The sequence below is a fragment of the Lolium rigidum genome, chromosome 7 (genome assembly GCF_022539505.1).
Source record: "Lolium rigidum isolate FL_2022 chromosome 7, APGP_CSIRO_Lrig_0.1, whole genome shotgun sequence".
Lineage (NCBI taxonomy): Eukaryota > Viridiplantae > Streptophyta > Magnoliopsida > Poales > Poaceae > Lolium > Lolium rigidum.
This window is the reverse complement of record NC_061514.1, coordinates 33,927,566-33,951,414: the sequence shown is the minus strand read 5'-3', so window position 1 is coordinate 33,951,414 and position 23,849 is coordinate 33,927,566. Positions and strand designations below refer to the sequence as shown.

The 23,849-nt window shown below is 45.4% G+C and overlaps 1 protein-coding gene across 1 annotated transcript; it reads left to right on the top strand.

Annotated features, from left to right (window-relative positions):
- Window positions 1-3,059: 3,059 nt before the first annotated feature.
- LOC124671166 (putative disease resistance protein RGA1) lies at window positions 3,060-21,700 on the top strand. The gene is made up of 3 exons (XM_047207579.1): window positions 3,060-3,363; window positions 3,530-3,815; window positions 17,692-21,700. Exons 1-3 carry the CDS (start codon window positions 3,060-3,062, stop codon window positions 21,698-21,700), a joined length of 4,599 nt encoding a protein of 1,532 aa, XP_047063535.1.
- The last annotated feature ends 2,149 nt before the right edge of the window (window positions 21,701-23,849 follow it).

Here is a 23,849-nt window from a genome sequence, read left to right as displayed (position 1 = left end):
TGACGCGGGTGGTGATGAAGGAGCCGACACAATCAGCGTTGTCGGTGCAGTCGATGAAGTCGTAGCCGATAGATTGGTCACGGTTGGTGATGAAGCAGCAGATGTATCAGTCGATGAAGTCGTGACTGCCGCAGGTCCCGAGCAGATCGGGTCAGGAAGTCGAAGAACGCCACCGACGCTGATGCTGAGGTGGATGCTCCCGATCGCTAGGTCCATCCCGCCGCATAAACCTGAGAAGGCCGAACGCGACGCGAAGGCGTGGGGGGTGAACTCGAAGGACCCGAAACAGATCGAGTCTTCCAAGATCGGTGACGACAGTGTCGATGAAGTTGATGCCGACGCAGAAGTGGCCGGCGTTATTGGAACAGTCGATGATGTGCCTTGAACGAGCAGGGTTCCTATAGACGGCGCCAATTGTCGAGGGGCTCTTCGGCAATGCCCACCATGAGGGGCTTTGGGTTGATGGAATCCTGCAGGTTAGCACGAGACGTCGGATACCAAATGAACAGAAGACGAGATTTACCCAGGTTCAGGGCCCTCGATCAGGTAAAATCCTTACTCCTGCTTGTCTGATCTTGATTATCGATGAAAAATGTTACAATGGGGCAGCCGATAGACTGCATGGTGGTGGTCTCGCCGAGAGGCAAGGTTTCTAGGGTTTACTGTATGCGAGATTTGTGTAGGTGTCTCCGGCAGGCCCTCTCCTGGCCTTTATATAGGAGGCCAGGTCCCGAGAGTCCTGCACGGATTCTACTAGATTACAACAAGATCTAATCTATCTTTTCCTTATGTGACGTTTCCCTGCCTTGTCCATCAAGAACTCGCCTCCTTCCTTCTTTTCAGCGCTGCAAGCGACGTATTGGTCCTTCATGGGCTGCGGTGATCTTCGCGGGCCCCCTGTCGGGCCAGAGGAGGTAGGCCAATGTCTGGTACCCGAAGGGTAATGCCCATATCAATGGACTTAATCTCCCCATCCACCTGGATGAAGGGCGCTCTACCGTCTATGATGGATTGTCCATAGCATATCGTGGGTAAAGCCGTATGAACGGAAGATGTCTACCGGGGATATGTGAGTGCGGCAAAAGGGTGGGTATGCGGGGTCGCGGAGAAGGACAGTGATTGGCTTGGATCTTGTACTGGACCCCAGAGCAAGGAAGTGTGGACAGGATGAGCTGCCTGGTTGGCAACAAGGATAAGGTCTCTCATGGGTAAAGTAACACATCTCTACAGAGTGTATTGAATTTTGTTGCTTGTCACTCCCTGTTTCGGGAAGGAACTACAAACGCGGCAGGAAAGGAACTCCATAAAGTTCTGGTCAACCTGTGAAGACTGACGGACATAGTTTTTTAGAATAAAATAAACTTTTTAAAAAATGATTACGAAAACTTGCATTTGCCTACGACTTTCTGGTCTATGGCTGTAGCTAGTGCATGATACACCTATTTATATTATTGAACTTGCTGAGTATGCTCGTACTCATCCGTTCCCTCTTGACCCCCTTGCTTAGATTTAAAGTCACCGAAGGAGGAACTACCGTGGAACTCGAAATCAAAAGAGTCAACTACAACAAGATGGAGAACCCAATCAATGAAATCAATGGAGTCAACTTCTACATCAGCTGGGGTGGAAACCTATAGAAGGGAATCATTTTCCTAATCCTAGCATCTAAATAGCTAAAGTTTTATCAGATTTCTTTAGCAAGCCAAGTACATCTAGAACTAGAGTTAGCCATAAGTTAGTCTACGAGTTGTTCTTTTGGAGCTTTATTTGAAGTTTTACCTTACAGTAAAGTAGCAGACTGTGTTGATCTTCTATAAACAGGTCGTGTGTACTTCTATAGACATGTCTTGGACTCACATATGTTTCTATTGTACCACTTTAAGGGGTGTAATACTAGTGGAACTGTGTTTCATTGGTGTTATGTCAACGACTTACGTACTACACCATGCAGTGATATGCTCGGTCACCGCAAATTACTTTTTGATTCTTATCCTCCAATTTTTTTAGAAAGTACTATTAATGTTGTTTTCTGATCTATCTCTTTTCATATTAGAGATAGAGGCAGCCACTTAGCTCGAAGTTACCCCTAAAGATACGCCCATTTTTTTCACCCTATGTAGAAACACGTCATGCGGAATGGAAGACAGATCGACTGCTCGTACATTGGGGATGTACCTACGAGTAAAGTAGCATTTTTGGCATGTGCCAACTGCTGACCATGATCAAATTAAGTAGCAACACACATGCATTTAACAAGTAAAATAATAAATAAGGTCCGTATGTGTCTATCGAGTATCGATGTAGAGGCTGGGGCTCAGCGTCCATTTGGAAAAAAGGTAATACCCTGTTGTGAGTGATTTAGCCCAGATTTGTCGAGGATAAGGATGAGCGAACCTAAAAGCATCTCCAGTCGCGTTCTTCAATTTTTTCCTAAAGATTTTTGGAACGCGTCGGACATTTTATCGTTCTCAGTCGCGCATCCCAAAGGCTCTTTCCGCCCGGTGCGGCCATATACGCTGTCCGGCATTCCGAGCCCATCCCCGCTACACAGAGAATACTCCGGGAAAGCCGAACAGAGCGAGAAGCGAGGCGGGGAGTGGTGGGTCCGACGCGTCATTGACACACGAACAAGTTTAGGTGGCGTTTTTGGAGAACGCGGCTGGGCAGCGACGTCCCCCAAACGCGGCACGAAGAAACAATATCCCTCAAAAACTAAATCTGAAGCGTTTTGGGGAACGTTTTGAGAGGGATGAGACTGAAGATGCTCTAAATGTTGAAAAAGCTCAACTCTCACTAAGCATTCAAATATGGGCAGGCCCGTACTTTACACCGGCACAAAGCACCTTTCTTTGAAGGAAAACATTACTACTGTACTGCGTGTATAAAGCACTTTCAAGTCTCCACGCTCTTGTGAAAGCCCAGTGAGCCCCGGTGCTCCTTTTTCTTTTTAATTCGACGGAGATGCTAGTGGCTCGTGTCTTCTCCGCTTCGCTGCTCCCCTTTCCACACCCTGAATTCTTCTTCCTGCGTTGACTCGAGAGCTGCTCCTACCAGATCTGATGGAGGCAGCAAAAGACACTTCCCCGGAGGCCTCGATTGCATGGCTGGTGCAAACCATCCTCGCAACCCTCCTGATGGACAAGATGGAGGAGTGGATTCGACAAGTCGGGTTTGGCGATGACATCGACATGCTCAAGTCGGAGATCAGGCGAGTCGAGATAGTGGCTGATGCTGTGATTGGGAGGGCGGCCGAGAACAAGACACTAGCACGATCTCTCGCTCGTGTCAACGAGCTGCTCTACGAGACCGACGATGTTGTGGACGAGCTCGACTACTGCAGGCTTCAACAGCAAATCGAAGGAGGTAAGCGTACTGTATGTAGATCCAGTTTAAGTGTGTAATTGTTACAGTAGTTTCGATATTTTATCGTCCTTCAAACGAAAATTAGGTTTTACTACGGTACTACTTATCTGATGAAATTTAAAACCTTGCTCTTCTTTGTCCATGATTCGTTATTCGATTGGCACAGTTACATGGGACGAGCCCGAAGGTGTGTATGGGGCTGAACGAGTCGATGACATATCGATTGGCGATGCTGATACACCGGTGAATAGCAGTGTTGGCAAACTACGATCCGTGGTATGGGAACACTTTACGATCACAGAAAAAGATAACGGAAAGCCTGTCAAATCAGTGTGTAGATATTGTGCCAAAGAGTTCACATGCAAGACCAAGAACGGAACATCATCTATGAACAAGCATGTCAACAAGATTTGTACGAAGAAACCTAGAGCGCATCCACTAGTCCTTTCAAGGTACTTACGAGAATTTACTCTTTACATTGATCGGGACAATATTAGAAATCGTTTGTATGGATTTGCTTGTGACGAGCGGTCAACCGTCGACCATGGGATCTCGTGTATATGCGCACATAATGTTGAATAGGGTGTGGCTAATTATCGGTAGACTGACAATTAACTTACTGCCTAGATTTATCGCAAAAAAAAAAAACTTACTGCCTAGATGACGTCATCAAATTCGAGTTGCAACCCATGTTGTAACTCATAACTAACACGAATCATGAAAAATTCAAACGATTCAAAGCATTTTTCTTAGTTGCTTTCCGACTTGTAAGTGAAAAAAAATTGGAATTGAAAAAAAAAGTTAGTTGCAATCCAACTTACAACTCATATCAAGAGTCACGATGTAGTAGGATGATGTAGTAGGATGGTGTAGAACTTGACTGTGCACTAAGTACGACAAAACCGTATTAAATATTGGAAGCAATGCGAGACCTTCTATAAGTACTTTCAAGACACCAATATTTTTTTTGATAAAGAGTGTTTTATTACTTAAAACATTTAAGTATTACATCCGGCCAATTGACAGTTAGGATGAACACAGCACTCGTTCCTCAGCAAAAGTGCAAGTACAAAAAACAACGCACCATACACGAAATCAACATGAAACTGTATCGGCTCCTAAGAGCATCTCTACCCGCGCCACCCAAAATGGTAACCCAAATGGTTCGATTCTGTTTGTTTGGGTCGCATCGCAGACAAAATTTGGATCCGGGGCCTGCTAGGCCAGCGTCTAAAGTGGCGTGACCCATTCGATCCGCGCTGGCCATTTTGGCCCGTTGGCCACAAACAACAAAATTAATTGAATTGAAATGAAAACTAAAATCACCAGAAAATTCGAAAAATATTTCATTCATTCAAAATTAATTTAAATAAGAAATAAAAAAGGAAAAACCTACGCCCTAATTCCCAGCGCTGCCATCTCCTTCGTCGTCAGAGACAAAGTCGATGAACGGTGGTGGCGTCTAGGCCCCTGCTGCGCCCACTCAGGGATCAACGATGGCATCTACTGCAGCGGGGTGCGGCACGTACTGCAGTGAAGCCATCGGCGGCAGGTACTGTGGAGGAGGTGGCACCATCTGGCCGTTCGAAGCGGCTTGCGGCGACGCGTGCGATGGTAGTGGTGGTGGTGGTGGTGGAAGAGAGGCTGTGTGCTCAGCCACCATGCCCATAGCCGGACGACCCTATCCAGGCCGTCCAACGTCCACTTCACCTCCTCCTCGGCCTTGGATTGCTCGATGGCGGAGGCGATGACCACCTCCTCATCGTAGTCATCGGGGGCAAATGCCTCTGCTTCACCACAACAGGAGGTGCGCCGTCGTTGTCGTCCTCCTCCTACTCGTCCTCGCTGGCCACGGCAGCGAGGATGTCGTACGCCTTGTCAGGCTGGAAGTCCCGGACCTCACTAATCGCTCGACGGGCCTCGTGCTCCCTCGCCAGAAGAGCGCGGCAGAAATTGGCCCGCTGGTACGCGCACTCGTACCGCAGCGCCGATGGGAGACGCTGGATGCGGGGGCACATCTCGTCTTCTAGTGCGTGGTTTTAAGTTGGCACCGACACCCGACACCCTGGCTTTGTTGAGATGCCAGCCATCGGGAAGCGAGACGTCGTGGTGTCGGCACGGGTCGGCTTGTTCCCAATGCCTCTGGCGCTCCAGTAGAGGCACATAGGCATGTCGCATTCCTGTGGCAGCGGTGGCTGGTAGCGTGCCAACGCCACAGCGGATTGCGGCCCGACGCGCCCTTGGAGACGGTAGAAGATTTCTTCAGTGTGCAGGTAATCAACATGGCGAAGACGTCTGGCGACGGCTCCGTGACAAGGGGCCTCCCTCGGTGTCGTTGGCCATCTTCTTCATCGGCGGTGGTGTCGGTGGTTGCATCGGCGATGGTTTGCTGGCAATGGCACTGGCCGTGAGAGTGGGGAGGAGAGACAGGCGGAGAGTTGGTTTAAGTAGCCCTGGCCATCAATGCCAGCGTAGGCACGCACAGCTTCCAGCTCCATCGGCATCAATGTCCATGGCTACTGCCGCCGATCAGCCTTCTGTCGTCGGGTCTCTTCCATGCGGGCCTACGGTAGACGCGGGAGGACACGCGCACTGTCAGCGCATTCACATCCGTTCCCCAAATTTGGTGGACGGATGGGTTGCGCCGGATGGGTCGGTCCGTTTGTGCCGCACCGTTGCAGCGTATGCGGCTTGTCCTCCTGTCCGCGCGGACCGTTTCGGATGGGCCAGGACTGGATGGAGATGCCCTGAGGCGGAGGATGTTGAATCCTGAGATTATGCTTCCACCCATGTCGGATAATAAAGTCCGTTGCCGTGTCCTCCAACCATGTAGATGTAAGATACAAGGCAATGGGTGGGAAGCGTTGTACCCCGTTGAGGGCCGTTGTTACGTGTTAATATAGGCAGGGAGAGACCCATGTCGTGGCTTACAATCTAGGGTTTGTTACATGCTAACAACTTAGAATCTTATCCCTTATAATCTCGAGATAGATCTATACAAGGTAGTTATAACCTTGGCGTGTACACCAGGTACTAATAGTAGACACCTGTGTAAAGAGGTCGCGGTTCTCCATATGTTGAAGAGACGACCAAAAACCTACGATCACCCTATTTAGCTAATTGCCGAAAATATTAGGAATTCTACGGTGCCGGGTATAAGGTATAACCTATTTAGATGATTGGCCATATAGATCTTACAAATTGGCAATGGAAGAATATGTTTTTTTATTATCTCATCCTGGTGACAAAAGACATACTTTTTTACTTCTCTGCCATTTACGCTTTACAAGATTGTTCTTCGTCTTCAAAGGTTTCTTCATCTTCTAAATGCTTTTGTTATTAAAAATCTATTTAATAGGTTGGATTATTACTCTATTTAGAATCTACAGAGAATTTACCACTCGTTTAGGTCCTAACACCTATACACCCAGGTCCAAGCTCTCCCAAGTAAGGGTGGATGAGAGCCAAGCCTCTCGAATTAAGCTGGCAAAAAGCTCGTCATTCTCGGGCCAAGTCTCGTTTTGCAGCTAGGCTAGAAACAGTCTATAAGCCAGTTTCACCCCGTTGGTTTTGTCCACCGTCTCCAGCAAACAAGATCTAGTAACCTGTCTTACTAGATGCGGTTCTGAAACCGGTTGGATAGATGGAGCATAGAATAGTAGAGGATCCAACATGCAGGACACGGCGATCATTAGAAATTCATCACCGCACATTATAATTACTATATCTCACATCAGAAGTTCCTCGCACATAAAAGTAACAACTCGGCATCCACATAACAGAGCTCTTCTTCTGGCCATATTATCAGCACTCTTGTAACTCTCGTGCGACCGAGGTGCTCCGCTCCTTTGGTGTCTTCCCTCATCATAAAAGGAAGCTATCTTATCTTTTTGAATTTATCATCGCACTTCCATACCACTTCCGCTGCTCATGTAGCTTATGTTTTATATTCTCATGGAAGCGAACTACTCCTTCCAGTCCTTTTTAATTGACTTGAATTAATAAAAAAATTGTACTAAATTCGAGTCAATTAAAAAAGACCGGAGGGAGAATATATACTTCCTGCCAGATCATCAGCACTCCCATCACCTTTTGGACCTGGTTCCTCATTTCCTTTGAAGCCAACCAACTTATGCTTGACCCGTGACATTCGTGATTGTTAACTATGTCCCCGTTTGTGAAAGTATTTTCTCATGTCCTTTTCATACAAGCAATTTACATTAGTAATAGAAATTCATCCAAATAATCTATGTGAAAAAGATCATCTAAACTTATTGTGTTTTACTTGGTCTGAAGCTAGCAGCACGAGTAGCGGGGATGTTGGGGAGGGGTTCCTCGGCGAGCAGCAGTCTCGTCTAGTTGGGCAACGTCAACGGCTGCAAGAAGCGGCCCCATCACATTTTGGCTACTTCTTAGGCATCTCCTCCGATGGCGGCCAAGCAAAGAGATGGCAGTGCAAGGACACGTCAGTGTGGAGGACCGAGATGGTCGACGGGGTAGACAAGGTCGTTCAGGGGTTGGGGAAACCCCTACTACTTCAGGGCCACAGAGTGAAGGGCTAGTGACACCTAGGGTCATTGGCATGGATACCCTAAGGGTTTGATGCCGAGGATGGTTCATGTACTGCGCCATTGATCCCTTGTTTAGTTTCTTCAGCACAAAGCGAAATCACAAAGTTGAGGCATTAAATAAATAGGAAACTCAATAATAATACGCGTGTTGCTGCGAGAAAATATAAAAGAAGTATGCAGACATTAAAGTTAGGAGGCATGCAAAATTATTGATAGAGTACAGACATCATAGACTGTGTATAAATTGTGTGAAAAGAGTAATTATCCCCAGATGTTGCAAATGATATATTTGACAGATAGGTTAGGCTAACACAATAATTATAATGTTTGATATACCATAGTAATGGAGCATTAGTTACCCAAAACATCACAGGAATAATTCTAACTTGCTTGATATGGGAAACTTAGCAGGGTAAGCATTTTTTGCAAAATTACATGAGACGCTCAACCATCTTATGCCTAGTATTTCATATTTAAAAATGAGGAGTGATTGTATCGGAAATAAAATTGATATGTATACCACATATCATTGAGTTTATAGAGAACCGTTTCTTTCTGAGGGGTATTGAGCTGTTTTAGATTTCAGAGTCAAGTAAATAAGTTTTGCCACAACTTCCATTCTCCCAAAATCTTATTTCAATGGAAGATTAGCAAGCACTAATTTTCCCTATTGCAATTAGCAAGCACTAATTTTCCCTATTGCAATTAGCAAGCACTAATTTTCCTTGAAGGGTATATATATTTTATCTGATACACGAGTTAGATTTCAGAGTCAAGTAAATATGTTGTCATCACGTGACGTACCGTTCAGGTCGAGGTGCGACAGTTGTCGTCGTAGCGGTAACGTTGTTGATGATAATGTTGGTGAAGACGGGTCGAAGTAGACGGCGTTGAAGATGACGGTAGGCAGCACCGTCCGACTTGGACGGAAGATGACCCGTGATGAAGAGCGTGAGCAGTCGCGTAGAGCGCTTCCAAAAAACCTAATTCACCATCTCCCATACAGGATCACAAAGGCGAGTGGTTCCGAAGATCTGCTCTCCCGTTCGTCGGTGCATGCCGGCGGGCGGGATGGAGTAGGCTACGTTGGCGGCGCAAGCAAAGAGAGGTGGTAAAACCCTAACCCATGTATCTGATGTGTTTCTACGGCAGCCAGCCAAAAGATTATATAGGCTTAGGAAACTCTAGGCAATATGGGCCACGTCCACGTCGCACGTTTCTAGTCGGTTACAGATAGCCCACGATCCGGGAGTGACCCGAACTAATTAACTGCGACGCGTCCGTCTAAGACTCTATTCATTTCCTAAACTGCAAAAAGAAAGGAAAGTTGAGACGAGTGAGCGAGGAGGAGGAGGAGGAGCGTGCGTGTACCACTTCTATTCTCACTCACTTACTAGTGGTGGAACAACCCACCTTATAAGGTGGTCTAACTTCCTCCCAACTTTCCATGTGGGACTAAACTTTTCACATCTTGCGACTCCCTTGTGAGCTGCCAACAACTTGGGCTCAAACTCACATGGGCTACCACATATGTGGGCATTGTGATTTATAGGAAAATCTAAAATCTAATATGGGTCACTTTATATGGGCCCAATATTTTAACAATCCCCACCAGATCTTAAATGCCCATTTAGAGATTTACCAATAATCGTTGCTTGTTTATATACCAGTGTTTCTACAGAGACTCTTAAGTTAAACTTTTGCCTAGAGCTTTAAGCTACATCCATTCACACTTGAACAATGGACTAAGCCTTGAATTGCAAGTTTTGCGTGAACATGTTTCACTGAAATTCATAACCACTATATGGCTGCGAGTAGCCTACCCCGTGGGTGAAGCATATACGTCATACTTCCTGGTCTCTTCATGAGTTTAAAAGAGATCATCCAAATCTCATATATTGCGACGTTTAACAATCGAACTCATATAGGTGTGTTCTTTCAGAAATGCTCTATAGGACAGCATTTTTGTTATAATAGCCAATAGAAACATATTAAGGCATGTTGCCAACCTGCCTTACAACCATTGAGAGTTATGCATCTTCACATAGAGAGGGTTACAGAATACACTCCTCAATTAAACAACTAGCTTGTTTTTTCTAGGTCCTAATTCAGGGGATCTCCAATCACAAAGGTTGGGTTACTATTATGGTGTAACATCTATGGGTCTCAAACCCATCTCTCTCGATGCACTTTCTATCACATTATGTGATAGTCCCTTCGTAAAGGGATCTGCCTGGTTTTTATCTATTTAAATATATGTAACAGTTATTACTCCGAAGTTTCGCAATTTTCTAACAGACTTCAAACGTCTCTTTACGTGTCTTCATGACTTCACATTATCCTTAGAATCATTCACTTTGATAATTACTGTTTGATTGTCTCAATTCAAAATGATTGCCGAAATAGGTTTTTCAACCACAGGCGAAGTCCATCAAGAGCTCACTCAGCCATTCTGATTCAACAGTGGTTCTGTCTAAAGCAGTAAGTTCTGCTTTTATAGTTGACCTCGTCAATATGGTTTATTTGTAAGATCTCCATGACACTGCGCCACATCCAAATGTAAATACGTACCCACTAGTGGCTTAGAGATCATGTACATCAGAGATCCAATTCGAATCACTATATCCCTCAAGCACAGCTAGGTGCCCTGAATAGTGAATCACGTAACTTATTGTACCACATTGATAGCGCATTACCCTATCAAGTGCATGCCAATGATCAGTACCCTGGTTTGACATGAACCTACTTAACTTGCTTACATCAAAAGAGTTGTCGGGTCTAGTTGTGCTCGCTAAGTACATGAGTAAGCCAATGATCGGAGAATATCTCAATTGATCTATGGCATCCTTCCGGTTCTTGATTAATATCACACTGGGATCATAAGGTGTTGGAAAAGACTTGCTATCAATATAGCCGAACCGGCTCAAGATCTTCTCAACATAATGAGATTGCGTTAAAGTAAACCCACCCTCGTCCTTAAGGAGCTTAATGTTCAGAATCACATCAGCTTCTCCCAGATCTTTCATATCAAAGCTCTTTGACAAGAAAGACTTGACTTCGTTTATTACATTCATGTTTGTATCAAAGATCGGGATATCATCCACATACAAACATAGTATAACTCCTTCGCCCCCTACCACTCCTTCGCCCCCTACCATGGCGATAGTAAACATACTTATCAGCCTCATAAACGACAAAGTCAACAGAAGTTAAAGTTCTTTCAAACTTTTCAGACCCACCGGAACAAGGCCGGCAGAAAGAGGGCGGTGGATCAAGATCACAACAACGCTCCTTCCGCATGATCGCACCGAAATGCATCGTCGAGGAAGAATACCAGCACCGCTGCCTCGACCAGAGGACTCCGCCCCGGCCACCGCGCTCGACCGAAGTGCTCACGCTGCCCGAGCCGCACATGAATGCCATCACCACGATCTCGCCCCAGCTCCTTCCGCACTAGGGCCCACCAGCGCAGACAAGGCCAGCGGCAGCGAGGATCTACCCCGGGGATGAGCTTTTGGTGGCGGCTAGGGTTAGCCCCGGTGTCGCCCTAGGGAGCATCATGTGAGCGCCTGATAATCCCGTTTAGTGCGGCTAGGGTTAGGGTGACTTAGATAGACGGGAGTGGAGATTTTATAAAGGCATGATGTGGCTTTCTGGACTACTAAACTTGGCAAGGGAGCTGACGAGGCGGTTCCTTGGCAATGCCCACCATGAGGGGCTTGGGTTTTAGAGAAAGGCGATGATGGAAGTTCCGGGAGCGAGGGAAGACACGACGTACCCAGGTTCACGTCCCCGCGGTGGAGGATCGCTACGTCCTGCTAACAATCCACTATATGAATATATGTGTACAGGGGGCCGCTATAGGCGGGGCTATTGTATCTAGTCTAGTTCTAATCTGCGGGTTGCGATGTCTAGGCGTGTCGCCTCTAAGATTTATGTTTCTGATTGTGTCTAAGGGGTGCTCCTGCCTGACTTTATATATCAGCCAAGCTAGGTTTTACAAGAGTCCTAGTAGGATTCGTATTGGAGTCTTCTTTCCTTGTAGTCCAAGTTGAGACGCGTGCTGGTCTAGTCTTGTCGAGTCCTTGTGCTGGTCCATCTTGATAATCTGTATCGGGTATGGCAATGTTGAGTACCCAAAGGGTTATGCCCACATCAGTAGCCCCCGAGTGTCTGGCCGAAGTGAGGCTTCGGGCAAAGACTAAAGTTGTCATCGTTCGAATGTTTTGATCATCTCTTGAATGTTGAATCTTGTGCTTGATGTAGTGTCGAAGTTGCTTTCTGTCGGGTGGGCGAAGCGCTCCCAATGGGAGTAGCCCCCGAATCTATGGGCGGGTGCTTGCAGCCGCACATAGACTCAAATTGTACTACTCGAAGATGTTGATGTTGATGCCGACGTCTTCTGGTTTATTCTTCTTTGTCGACGAAGCTGCTATTTTTTTTATCGGGTGCGCGACCAGCGCTCCCGATGGGAGTAGCCCCCGAGCCTGTAAATGAATATGAAATAGTCATGTATAGGGTGTTAAAAATGCTCAGTCGAATACCGTAGATTTCCTCGAGTTCCAAGAAGATGGTGATGATTTTGATGATATCATAGATAGAGGAGTCGACGATTTGGATGATGTCCCGATAGGACTCGATGATTCAGATGATATTCCGGAGGAGGTGATAATTCAGATGATATTTCGGAGGAGTCGATAATTCAGATGATATTCCGGAGGAGTCGATAATTCAGATGATATCCCGGAGAAGGCGATAATTCAGAAGATGTCCCGATAGGAGTCGATAATTTAGATGATATTCCGGAGGAGTCGATAATTTTATCGGGTGCGCATCTAGCGCTCCCGATGGGAGTAGCCCCCGAGTCTAAGCACGGATGCTTGCAACCGTGTGTAGACTCAAGTTGAGCAACCCAATGTTACAATTTTCTTCAGGTGCCGTTGACACATTGTTGTTTGTTTCAAGGGGTAATTCTTAATGCACCTTGAGCATCATTGATGCCATGGTCTGTAAGTTTATCGGAGGCGAATCTTTGAGTGTTCAGCTCTTGTTGCAGGTTCGCTGAACCCGTAGTAATGGGCAACTTCGCTTCATTCGATGATGTATGTTTGGGCGGCAGCCCTTGAATTAAATCGAAAGGACTGTGCCTGCCGTCGACTCCGTCACTCTTTAGTACTTCTGTAGTTTAAAGTACCGGCATGGGCCTTGTTTGTAAGTATATAATTGTGTATCCTTGCTATCCGCAGCACTCTCGCAATCTTGAGGCTTTAGCAAAAGGATATTTATATGAGAGTTATCGGGAGCAATTTCTTTGAGTGATCAACTCATGTTGCAGGTTTGATGAACCTGTCGTATGTGCAACTTTGCTCAACCGATGAAGTATGTTTTGGCGATAGCCCCCGAACGAATCGAAGGAACTGTGTCTGCCGATAACTCCGTCGCTCTTAAGTACTTCTGTAGTTTAAAGTACCGGTCATGGGTCTTATTGTAAGTGTATATATGCTTACCCTTGCTATCTGCAGCGCTCGTAATTTCAGAGGCTTTTCTAGCAGAGGGTGAAAGTCCCGTTGATTTTGCCTCATAGCACTCGTAATTTCAGAGGCTTGGCAGAGGGTGAAAGTCCCGTTGATTACCATCTATTGCAGCGCTCGTAATTTCAGAGGCTTTTTTAGATGATAACTTCAGGTATAAAGAGTCTTCAAATTCCAGCGAACCAGTGCTCCCGATGGGAGTAGTAAAAATAGTTGGAGATCTTCATGTCTTCTTGAATTTCAATAAACCAGTGCTCCCGTCGGGAGTAGTAAAAATAGCCGGAGATCTTCAAAGAGTCCCCAAGTAATTCCAGTGCACCGGCGCTCCTGATGGGAGTAATAGTGTAAGGAGTCTTCATATTTATTTGAATTCCAGTGCTCAATAGTTCGAAGATAATCCAAGAGCCCCCGAGTAATTCCAGCGCTCCCGATGGGAGCGCATCGGGTCAATATTATATAAGATGATATCCATTGAATATTTCAGATGATGAATCCATTGACCCGATAGTATATCGGATCAATATTATATAGCCGTAGGAGATAAATCCATTAATAACCATAGGTGATGAAGCCATTGACCCGGGAGTTCATTGGGAGAAGATATATCCAGAGCTGAAGAAGATAAGTCCATTGAGTAATCATAGATGATGAAGCCATTGACCCGGGAGCACATCGGGAGAAGATATATCCAGAGCCGAAGAAAATAATTCCATCGAGTAATCATAGATGATGAAGCCATTGACCCGGGAGCACATCGGGAGAAGATATATCCAGAGCCGAAGAAAATAATTCCATCGAGTAATCATAGATGATGAAGCCATTGACCCGGGAGCACATCGGGAGAAGATATATCCAGAGCCGAAGAAGATAAGTCCATCGAGTAATCATAGATGATGAAGCCATTGACCCGGGAGCACATCGGGAGAAGATATATCCAGAGCCGAAGAAGATAATTCCATCGGCTATGGCGAGGCCAATGTGGAAGAAGGTCGCATTGCGGACGCAGTCGAAGTAATTCAATATTTGATGTGACGGGCGCAGTCGAAATAGTTGTGCCACCAAAGATAGTCCATGCAGCCGAAATAATTGCGCCACCAAAGATAGTCCATGCGGCGGGCGCAGTCGAAATAATTGCGCCATCAAAGAAAGTCCATACCGGCGGGCGCAGTCGAAATAATTGCGCCATCAAAGAAAGTCCATGCCGGCGGGCGCAGTCGAAATAATTGCGCCATCAAAGAAAGCCCATGCGGCGCCTGGCTGACGTGGCCGATGAAGAAGACGTAGTTGATACGGCGGATCCACGACTGGCGAACACCCGAGTATATCGAGTCCGCAATGTCGGGTCCACAAGAAGCGAGCTCCGAGCGCATGATGGCGGGCGCGATCAACCGAGCAGAGCAGTCGAAGCTGGTTATTGTATCGGATGAGCGGCGCAAATACGCGAATCCTCTAAAGCAGCGGATGCGCGATCGGTGAATTCACAACGGACGTTCACGTTGACGGGTCTTGCTGGAAGTTCATCATGACGGGTGCATGCCAGCAAATTTGCAATTTAGTGTCGTGTCACGCCTCTTCGTGAGCTTACGCCAGCACGAAACGTGCTCTTCTCGAACTCATCATTGTTCAATTCCTGTGTAGAAGAATAGTGCTGCCTTGATTGCTTGGAGCCGATAGAATTCGAGCCAGAATAAGTCATGTTACGAAAATCTGCTTTGGCCGCATGCCGTCAAAGTACTCGTGAGCAGAGCTGAAATCGCCAAGCATGGTTGCCCCTCGTGATCTTGCAACGCCTTTTACTTCTCTTGTCATGATTGCATGCGGTGGATAGTGCCTCCAAATCAGATGACAGCTCACGGCAGCTTGATGCTTCCAACGCTTTTTTTTTTCTTTCGCAGATTCCCGTCCTTGCCTCATGTTCGTTCAGTGTACTGGACGCAAACAACATGTTGTGCTTTCTACGTAGATGGATCCCAACACCTTGATATCGATTGAGCGCGCTACGTATCTTCGAGAGTGCTGGATGAAGCCGATGCATAAATTTGACCGATAGATGCACTGCGCCGCTACACACGGACTATTTTGGCCGGAGAGTCCAGAAAACGGCCGCCCTCGCTGGTGACGATGCAGCCGATTAAATGCCATCTGGCCGTAGATATGATTAAACGGAACAATTATGATGATGGTGTTGAACAGGTCGGCGCGGGTGAAGAAGCCGATGAAGATCTCGTCGCAGATGTCGATGAAGGATCCCGCCCGGATGACAAAATCCAGTCGCCGCACTTCCCACAGACGGCGCCAATTGACGAGGCGGTTACTCGGCAATGCCCACCATGAGGGGCTTGGGTTTTAGAGAAAGGCGACGATGGAAGTTCCGGGAGCGAGGGAAGACACGACGTACCCAGGTTCACGTCCCCGCGGTGGAGGATCGCTACGTCATGCTAGCAATCCACTATATGAATATATGTGTACAGGGGGCCGCCATAGGCGGAGCTATTGTATCTAGTCTAGTTCTAATCTGCGGGTTGCGATGTCTAGGCGTGTCGCCTCTAAGATTTATGTTTCTGATTGTGTCTAAGAGGTGCTCCTGCCTGACTTTATATATCAGCCAAGCTAGGTTTTACAAGAGTCCTAGTAGGATTCGTATTGGAGTCTTCTTTCCATGTAGTCCAAGTTGAGACGCGTGCTGGTCCAGTATTGTCGAGTCCTTGTGCTGGTCCATCTTGATAATCTGTATCGGGTATAGCAATGTTGAGTACCCGAAGGGTTATGCCCACATCAGGAGCTTTCAGATATTTTTGTTTGTGATGAGCCCATGTCTGCAACGGAGATTCTTGAAGAACCATTGACAAACTTGTTGGTAACGGTCAATATATATTACCGTTGCGAATGCGGCTGGCTCGACGGTGGCCCATTGCACGCAACCCTATGGCCACACGTAGATACGTTTCATTAACTATGGCATGTCTCGTTGTTGTTGCCATAGCAGGTATCTATGTCGGTTCCTATTCACGCCGCTCACTTGGGCCCCGATAATCGGGGCCGCCTGAGGTGAATAACGGTTGGGCCAGGCCTATCAGCGCGGGGCCACATCTGTTTTTTTGGGTTGAACAGGTTATTCCGGTTTTCTACTGTTTTTGCCGGTTTTTTTGTTTTAATTCGGTTTTTTGCTCGCTTTTCAGCCTTTTCCATGAGTTCTTTTGAATTTTTTAAAATTGAACAATTTTCAATTTTGATTTTTTTAAGTTTAAACTTTTTTCTAGACTTGAGTTTTTTCAACTTTTTAAAATTTTGAACATTTTTCAACTTTGAACAATTTTTTAAGTTTGAACATTTTTAAGTTTGAAAAAAAATCAATTTTGAACTTTTTCAAGTTTAATTTTTTCCGGGTTTCAGTTTTTTTAACGTTTTAAAGTTTTGAACTTTTTTCAATTTAGAATATTTTTTCGGATATCAATATTTTTCAAAATTTGAATTATCTTATTCTCAACTATTTTTGTGTTTGAACTTTTTCAGATTTAATTTTTTTTCAAATTTAAATAGTATTTAAATCTAAACAGAAAGAAGAAGAAAATAAAGAGAATCCTTACCTGTTATTGGGCCGCATTAGGCGCGGCCCATGGCTAGAGGGCTCGAGGTGGGATGGAGCATCGCGCCCGCTTAAGGCGGGATATAGGAGCCCCGGTATCTATAGTATCGCTCTATACTAGTGTGGTCTGTTGCAAGTGTGATGTGGGCCCTGATTTCATGTATTGAATGATCTGATGGCAAAAGAAATCACCAACTCGAAGTATTATTCAATATTTAGGCCTGGTTGGATAGTTTTCTTATTTGTTACGGTATTCTGGAAGGCTCCTCCATTTTCTCTTCCATTCTTGTTTGGAGTATTTCGTTTTCGTTTCTTTTGTGTATCCCTTTTTTCTGCCCGTTTCCTTTTTTTCTCGGAAAATGGTCAAAAAGTTTCCGTTTAGTTTTCAACCCTATTGTCGAGGTTTTTCGCCGCCATTGCTAGTTTGGATCATATCTAGATTATTTTTTACCCACCTTCTTAATCCATCGGGGGGCAATAAAGATCAGAAGACATGATGTATAGCCTTTTTACCTGTTGAGGGGGGCATGAACCTGGTTATATCATGCTTATCCTTCTTACCCTACTGTAATTGGTTTAATAAACCGTCCCATTGTGGTAATTCTAATAGACAATTCACGTCTTCTTTTTCTTACTGTAGCACTGATGCTACTGCAAATGCAACACCTACTGTAATTGGTGATTCATCCACCAGAAAACGAAGGAGAGTGGATGAGTTAGCACAAACCACTGCATGTAATACACACAACCCTTGGGACAAGGCTACATTATCAAATAGGATACGAAAATATACTAGTCAGTTACAAGAAATCCGAGAGGAAGTGAGTGAGGCTCTCAAGCTACATGGATTAGACTTAGCTTCCAATTCAAATCACCATCGGAGTATATCCTTAGATCAGCAACTAAGGACATCGAGTCTTGTTCCAAGAAAAGTGTATGGAAGAGTTGCAGAAAAGGACTCCATTATAAAGATGATAACAGACGAAAGATATGATGGTGTAGTTGTTCTGCCTATCGTAGGCATTGCAGGTGTTGGGAAAACAACTCTTGCTCAACTTGTATACAATGATCCAGATGTAGAAGCTCAATTTGACCACAGGGTATGGGTTTGTGTGTCTCACAACTTTGACGAAGTGAGTCTGACAAGAGAGATATTAGACTCTATTTCTCGAGAAAGGCATGGAGAAACAAACTGTTTTGCGAAGCTTCAGGAGATCTTGAAGAATCATGCCAACTCAAAGAGACTTCTACTTATTTTAGATAATGTATGGGATGACAAGAACGATATCCAATGGGGCAAAATGCTGGTTCCTCTGGTATCGACTCATGCGAAGGGTAATGTGATTCTAGTGACAACTAGAAATATGATTGTTGCGAAAAGGTTAGGCACCATCAAACCAGTCAAGTTAGATGCTCTGGCAAATGATGACTTTTGGTTATTGTTCAAATCATGTGCATTTGGTTATGAGAACCATGAGGAGCATCAAAGTATAAGTATCATCGGGCAGAAAATAGCTGGCAAGTTAAAGGGCAACCCATTAGCAGCTGTATCTACAGGAGAACTATTAAGGAAGAAACTTAACATTGGTTACTGGACAAACATTCTAGAGAACGACGACTGGAAATCCATGCAGCTCAGTAGAGGAATCATGTCTGCTCTGAAGCTTAGCTATGATCAACTTCCCTACCATTTACAACAGTGTTTCTCGTATTGCGCTATATTCCCTGACAGTTATCAATTTCTTGGTGAGGAGTTGGTCAGTTTTTGGATAGCACAGAGATTTGTGAAGTATAACAACTCTAGTCAGAGTCTGGAGGGGATAGGATGGAGCTATCTGATTGATTTGGTCAACCTGGGCTTCCTTCAAGAAGTTGAAAGAGAAGAACCCTATCTAGGTAGTCAAGCTCTATATGCCGTGTGCGGAATCATGCATGATTTTGCTATGATGGTTTCAAGGGATGACTGTGCAAGTATATGTGGTTTGCAGCGCAACAAAATGTCTCAAACTCTACGGCATTTGTCGATAGTTACTGGATCTTCGTACAACAAAGATAGGCATGGGGAGTTTGAAGAAAATCTGAGAAATGCAATTACATCAGTTAGCAAGTTGAGGACATTGGTGTTACTTGGGCACTATGACTCTTTCTTCTTACAACTGTTCCAAGAAATATTTCGAAAGGCACATAATGTACGTGTGCTGCAGATGTCTGCAGCATCTTCTGATATTCTGAAACGTGGGTATGATGAGGTGGATGGGGCTCTTCCTCAAGTTTTGAGTAAGCTGTACCATCTTCAAGTATTAAACGTCGGCTCATACACTGATCCTATTATACCTGATGGTATTGACAATCTTGTTAGCCTCCGACATCTTGTTGTGCACAAAGGAGTATACTCTGCCATTGCTACCATTGATAGCATGACATCATTTGACGAGCTACATGGTTTTAAGTTCAAAATTTCTAGTGGCTTTGAGATGACACGATCCCAAACCATTAGCCAGTTTGTACAAGATTCAGTGCATCAGCTAGATAATGTCAAAAATATGAAGGAGGTTTATGAGGCAGTACTGAAAAAAAACGAGCTCTTGGAGAAACTGCACTTATCCTGGAAGGGATCTTCAACGGGAATAGGCGTGGAGCTCTTGCCAATGGCAATGGAGGAATGCGGCTCAAGTTCTGAGCCTTGTATGGGCACAGCAGGAGAGGTGCTTGGGGGTCTTGAACCACGTCGGCACATAATGACCCTCCAGATATCTGGGTACAGTGATGCTACCTCACCAACTGGGCTTGACAGCAATATCTCAGTTACCTCCTTGCTGACAATTCATCTATACGGTTGTGGAGAGTGGCAAATGCTTCCATCTTTTGAAAGGTTTCCCAATCTAAAAGCACTGGTACTGAGTAACCTGCAGAAAGTAATAGAAATATTGGTTCCATCACTAGAGGAGCTAGTTTTACTTGAAATGCCAAAGTTGGAGAGATGTTTGTGCACTTCCGTGGAGGGTATGAACTCTAGATTAACAGCACTGCAGATCGAGGAGTGCCATTCACTGAAGGAGTTTGATCTGTTTGAGAACGATGATAATTCCGACAGCAGGCGGAGGTCATGGTTGCCTTGTCTTAGAAAATTAATTCTGCGTGATTGCCCTGAACTGAAAGTGTTGAAGCCTCTTCCACCTGCAGTCACCGTTTCTGTTTTACGTATCAGTGGAGTTTCAACACTTCCGAGTATGAAGGGGTCATCCAGTGGACAGTTACATATTGGGTATATTGATGAGGAAGAGGATGGATGCAATTATACTGATGAATCTTCTGATGAGTTGAGGATACTGGATGACAAATTTTTGGCCTTCCATAATCTGATAAACCTCAAATCGATGATAATAATGGGTTTGCGGAATCTAACTTATTTCTCGCTGAAAGGTTTTAGTCATCTCGTCTCTTTGAAAAGTTTGGAAATAAGCACGTGCGAACAACTTTTCTCTTTAGATTTGATGCCACAGCATACCCTTGAAGATATGTCAGCTGTGAATTGCAGGGCCTTCCCGTGTCTTGAAAGTCTTAGTATCACATCATGTGGAATAGCAGGGAAGTGGCTATCTCTGTTGTTGCGACATGCCCCGGACCTAGAGGAATTGGAATTACTGAACTTATTTTCGATAGAAGAGGGAGAGTCGTCGTCAACAGAGCAAGATGACACATTGACAGGGTTAGCTCAAGACGGTCTCATGCACATTCTTCCAGTAAATCTCATCTCCTCTCTCAAGAAGATAACTATTAAGTGGTGCCCTCGTCTAACATTTAACTGGAGGGAAGAAGGCTTTTCTGGTTTCACCTCTCTTCAGGAGTTAAACGTTCGGGGATGCCCCAAGCTGTTCTCGTCTTCGGTGCATAAAGGCGGAAATAATGACCAGGCAGACGGAAGATGGATCCTCCCGACATCACTTGAAGATTTTGAGGCATCACTGGAAGAGTCTGAGATTTCTCAAGACTGTTCCAAAAGAACTACGCTGCAACCATGCTTTCCGGGTGATCTCACCAGCCTTAAAAAGTTATGTATACAGCTCAACGAAGGTTTGGAAAATCTACAGCTACACTCATGCACGGCACTGGAAGAACTAACAATTGAAGCCTGTGCATCGCTCAGTGTACTAGAGGGCTTGCAATCCCTTGGCAGCCTCAGGCATTTGGCATTATCCTTCTGTCATGGCTTGCCTCCATTGTTGGAGTGCTTTTCAAGTCAGGGCTATGAACTATGCTCTCGGCTGGAATCGCTTAAGATCGATGACCCATCTGTTCTTACCAACTCATTCTGCGAGCGCCTCACCTCCCTCCAATGCCTAACACTTGGATACATGGTGCTAACAGAGGAGCAAGGTAGATCCCTTGTGCTCCTTAAGTCCCTGCAACTGCTCGAATTTTTTTGTTGGTCTGATTTCCAAGATCTTCCTGCGGGGTTGTACCTCCTTCCTTCCCTCAAGTGGTTGAGGATATCCTATTGTCAGGGCATCACAAGGCTGCCGGAATCAGGTCTCCCGCACTCGCTGGAAGAACTGGAACTCAAAGAATGCACAAAGGAGCTTGCTGATCAATGCAGCCTGCTAGCAACAAACAAGCTAAGGGTCAAAATTGTTGATTGTACTTACTGATTCATGCACACCTTGGTAAGCACATATTTCTACACATGCAACATATATCGCTGGGTTACTTACGAGGAAATCGTGGTTCCCCAGGTAAATGTGCAGTGTGCTCGTTCCAGAACGAACAGTCTATCATTCAAGCTCTTCAACATATATCATGCAAACTGATAAGCCTGTATGCTTCGCTGTTCATTATTCGCTATTCGTTATTCATCTCGTCTTAAATCCAACCTGAGATGCCAGTTGATAGTCATCAGAAAATTTGGAAGATGAAGATCCCACTTGAAACTACGGTGTTTGCGTGGTATCTTCGGTCGTGGAGTATTTTTTACAAAAGATAATCTTGCTAAGCAGTATTGGCAGGGAAGTAACATGAGTAGGGAAATGCTATAGGGGGCAGCGCACAAGTCTAAACGCACGTGACCGGTATTAGTAGTCGCGAGCCAAAAGCACCCACGTGACTGGTACGTGCGTAATGGTAACGTAGCGGAGAGTAATGCACGCGACTAGTTGGTAGGGCCTGGCTGTACTCGGGTCAAGAAAGTACCCGCAGCGCGCGCTAATGGGGTATAGCATCCGCGTGTGCCTTTACTCGTTCGCTTCCAATATATTGAGCTAATGGGCGCGAATCAACCAAAATACTAGTCGCGTGCCCTATTTTAGGCACGCTGCTACTAACAACTTATTAGTAGCGTGCCCTATTTGAGCACCCTACTACTAATTCTTAAGATTTACACCCGATATACCATTTTTAGTTTTGAAAAAAATCATAGAAAATGATAGAAAGTCTAAAAAAATAAAATCTTTCAAAATGGCCATGTGTTATGTTATCTAGTTTTATGGAAAATTAAGAAACATGAATTTTGATATATTATGCCGTCATGTTTCAGTAAAACGGCTTTTGTGGTTGCATACGACCTCCGATGAAAACAGTTTTTTATATCAAAATGTATCTACGTAAAATTTTACATCCGATTTCAATGCTGTACGAGCGTTTAGAGAATTTTTAGATTCCAAAAAATTGTAAAGGAAAACAGAGTTTTTTTAGGTTTTAGATTTTGGCGCAAAAAAATTTCAAATCTGAAAAATTCTACCCTTCTCCACCTTATCCCCTCCTCCTCTTTCACTTCTCCACCTTCTCCTCTCCTCCTCTTCCACTTCTCCACTTCTCCACCATCTCTTCTCCTCCTCTTCCACTTCTCCACCTTCTCCTCTACCTCCTCTTCACTTCTCCACCTTCAACAGAAAGATGAGCACCACCTCCGGCGACCACCTCCTCTCCGTCCACCACCTCATCTCCGGTGACGACCGCCTCCTCTCCGGTGACCACCTCCTCTCCGGTGAGCACCTCCAACGCCCTGCTCCTTCGCCCACATCTGACGCCAACAACTCCCTCTGATGCCCTGCTCAGCCACCACCGACGCTCTGCTCCGCCACCATCGACGCTCTGCTCCGGCACACCGCCAATGCTCTGCTCCGGTGACCTTCTCCTTTCCTAGATCTCGTCAATGCCATGGACTCGATTGCTTTATTTTGGTTTTAGGGTGTTTTCTGTAAAATCACGTGGACAGCTGGGAGCTAGTCCCAGCTTTTTTTAAACTACAAAAAACACATACTAGCAGTGGGCTAAAAACGCGCAGACGACTTTTATAGTAATGGTAGTGTGCAAAGGTGGACACGCGACTGGTACCTAGACTACCGGTCGCGTGCGAGGTGGGAACGCGACTGATAGTGAATACCACTAGCGACGTACCAGTTGTGGGTCCCGCGACTGGTAGCCAAAATAGACACGCGACTAGTAGGTTTTTCTGTAGTAGTGTAATAAATGTGTCTTCTGTCATCATGATGAGACTATTAAGCACTTATTCTTAAAATGCAAATTTGATAGATCTATTTGGTCAGCCATAAAGGAACTAGGCTAAGCGGAATAGAGGGTAACACCATCCCTGACATCATAGCTGTCCTACCATCACCGCCGTTCGGAGCAAATTTCTGGGGCATCTCCATTGAAGACTGATAACGCGTGAAGCACACGTCCGTTGGGAACCCCAAGAGGAAGGTGTGATGCGTACAGCAGCAAGTTTTCCCTCAGAAAGAAACCGAGGTTATCGAACCAGTAGGAGATGAAGGCCACGTGAAGGTTGTTGGTGAAGGAGTG

Excerpts from the sequence above, each read along its gene's own strand:
- LOC124671166 (XM_047207579.1), top strand. The coding sequence starts at position 3,060 with ATGGAGGCAGCAAAAGACACTTCCCCGGAGGCCTCGATTGCATGGCTG. Across the intron at positions 3,364-3,529 it reads TCAACAGCAAATCGAAGGAG|TTACATGGGACGAGCCCGAA; the intron begins GTAAGCGTACTG and ends CGATTGGCACAG. Across the intron at positions 3,816-17,691 it reads CATCCACTAGTCCTTTCAAG|CACTGATGCTACTGCAAATG; the intron begins GTACTTACGAGA and ends TTCTTACTGTAG.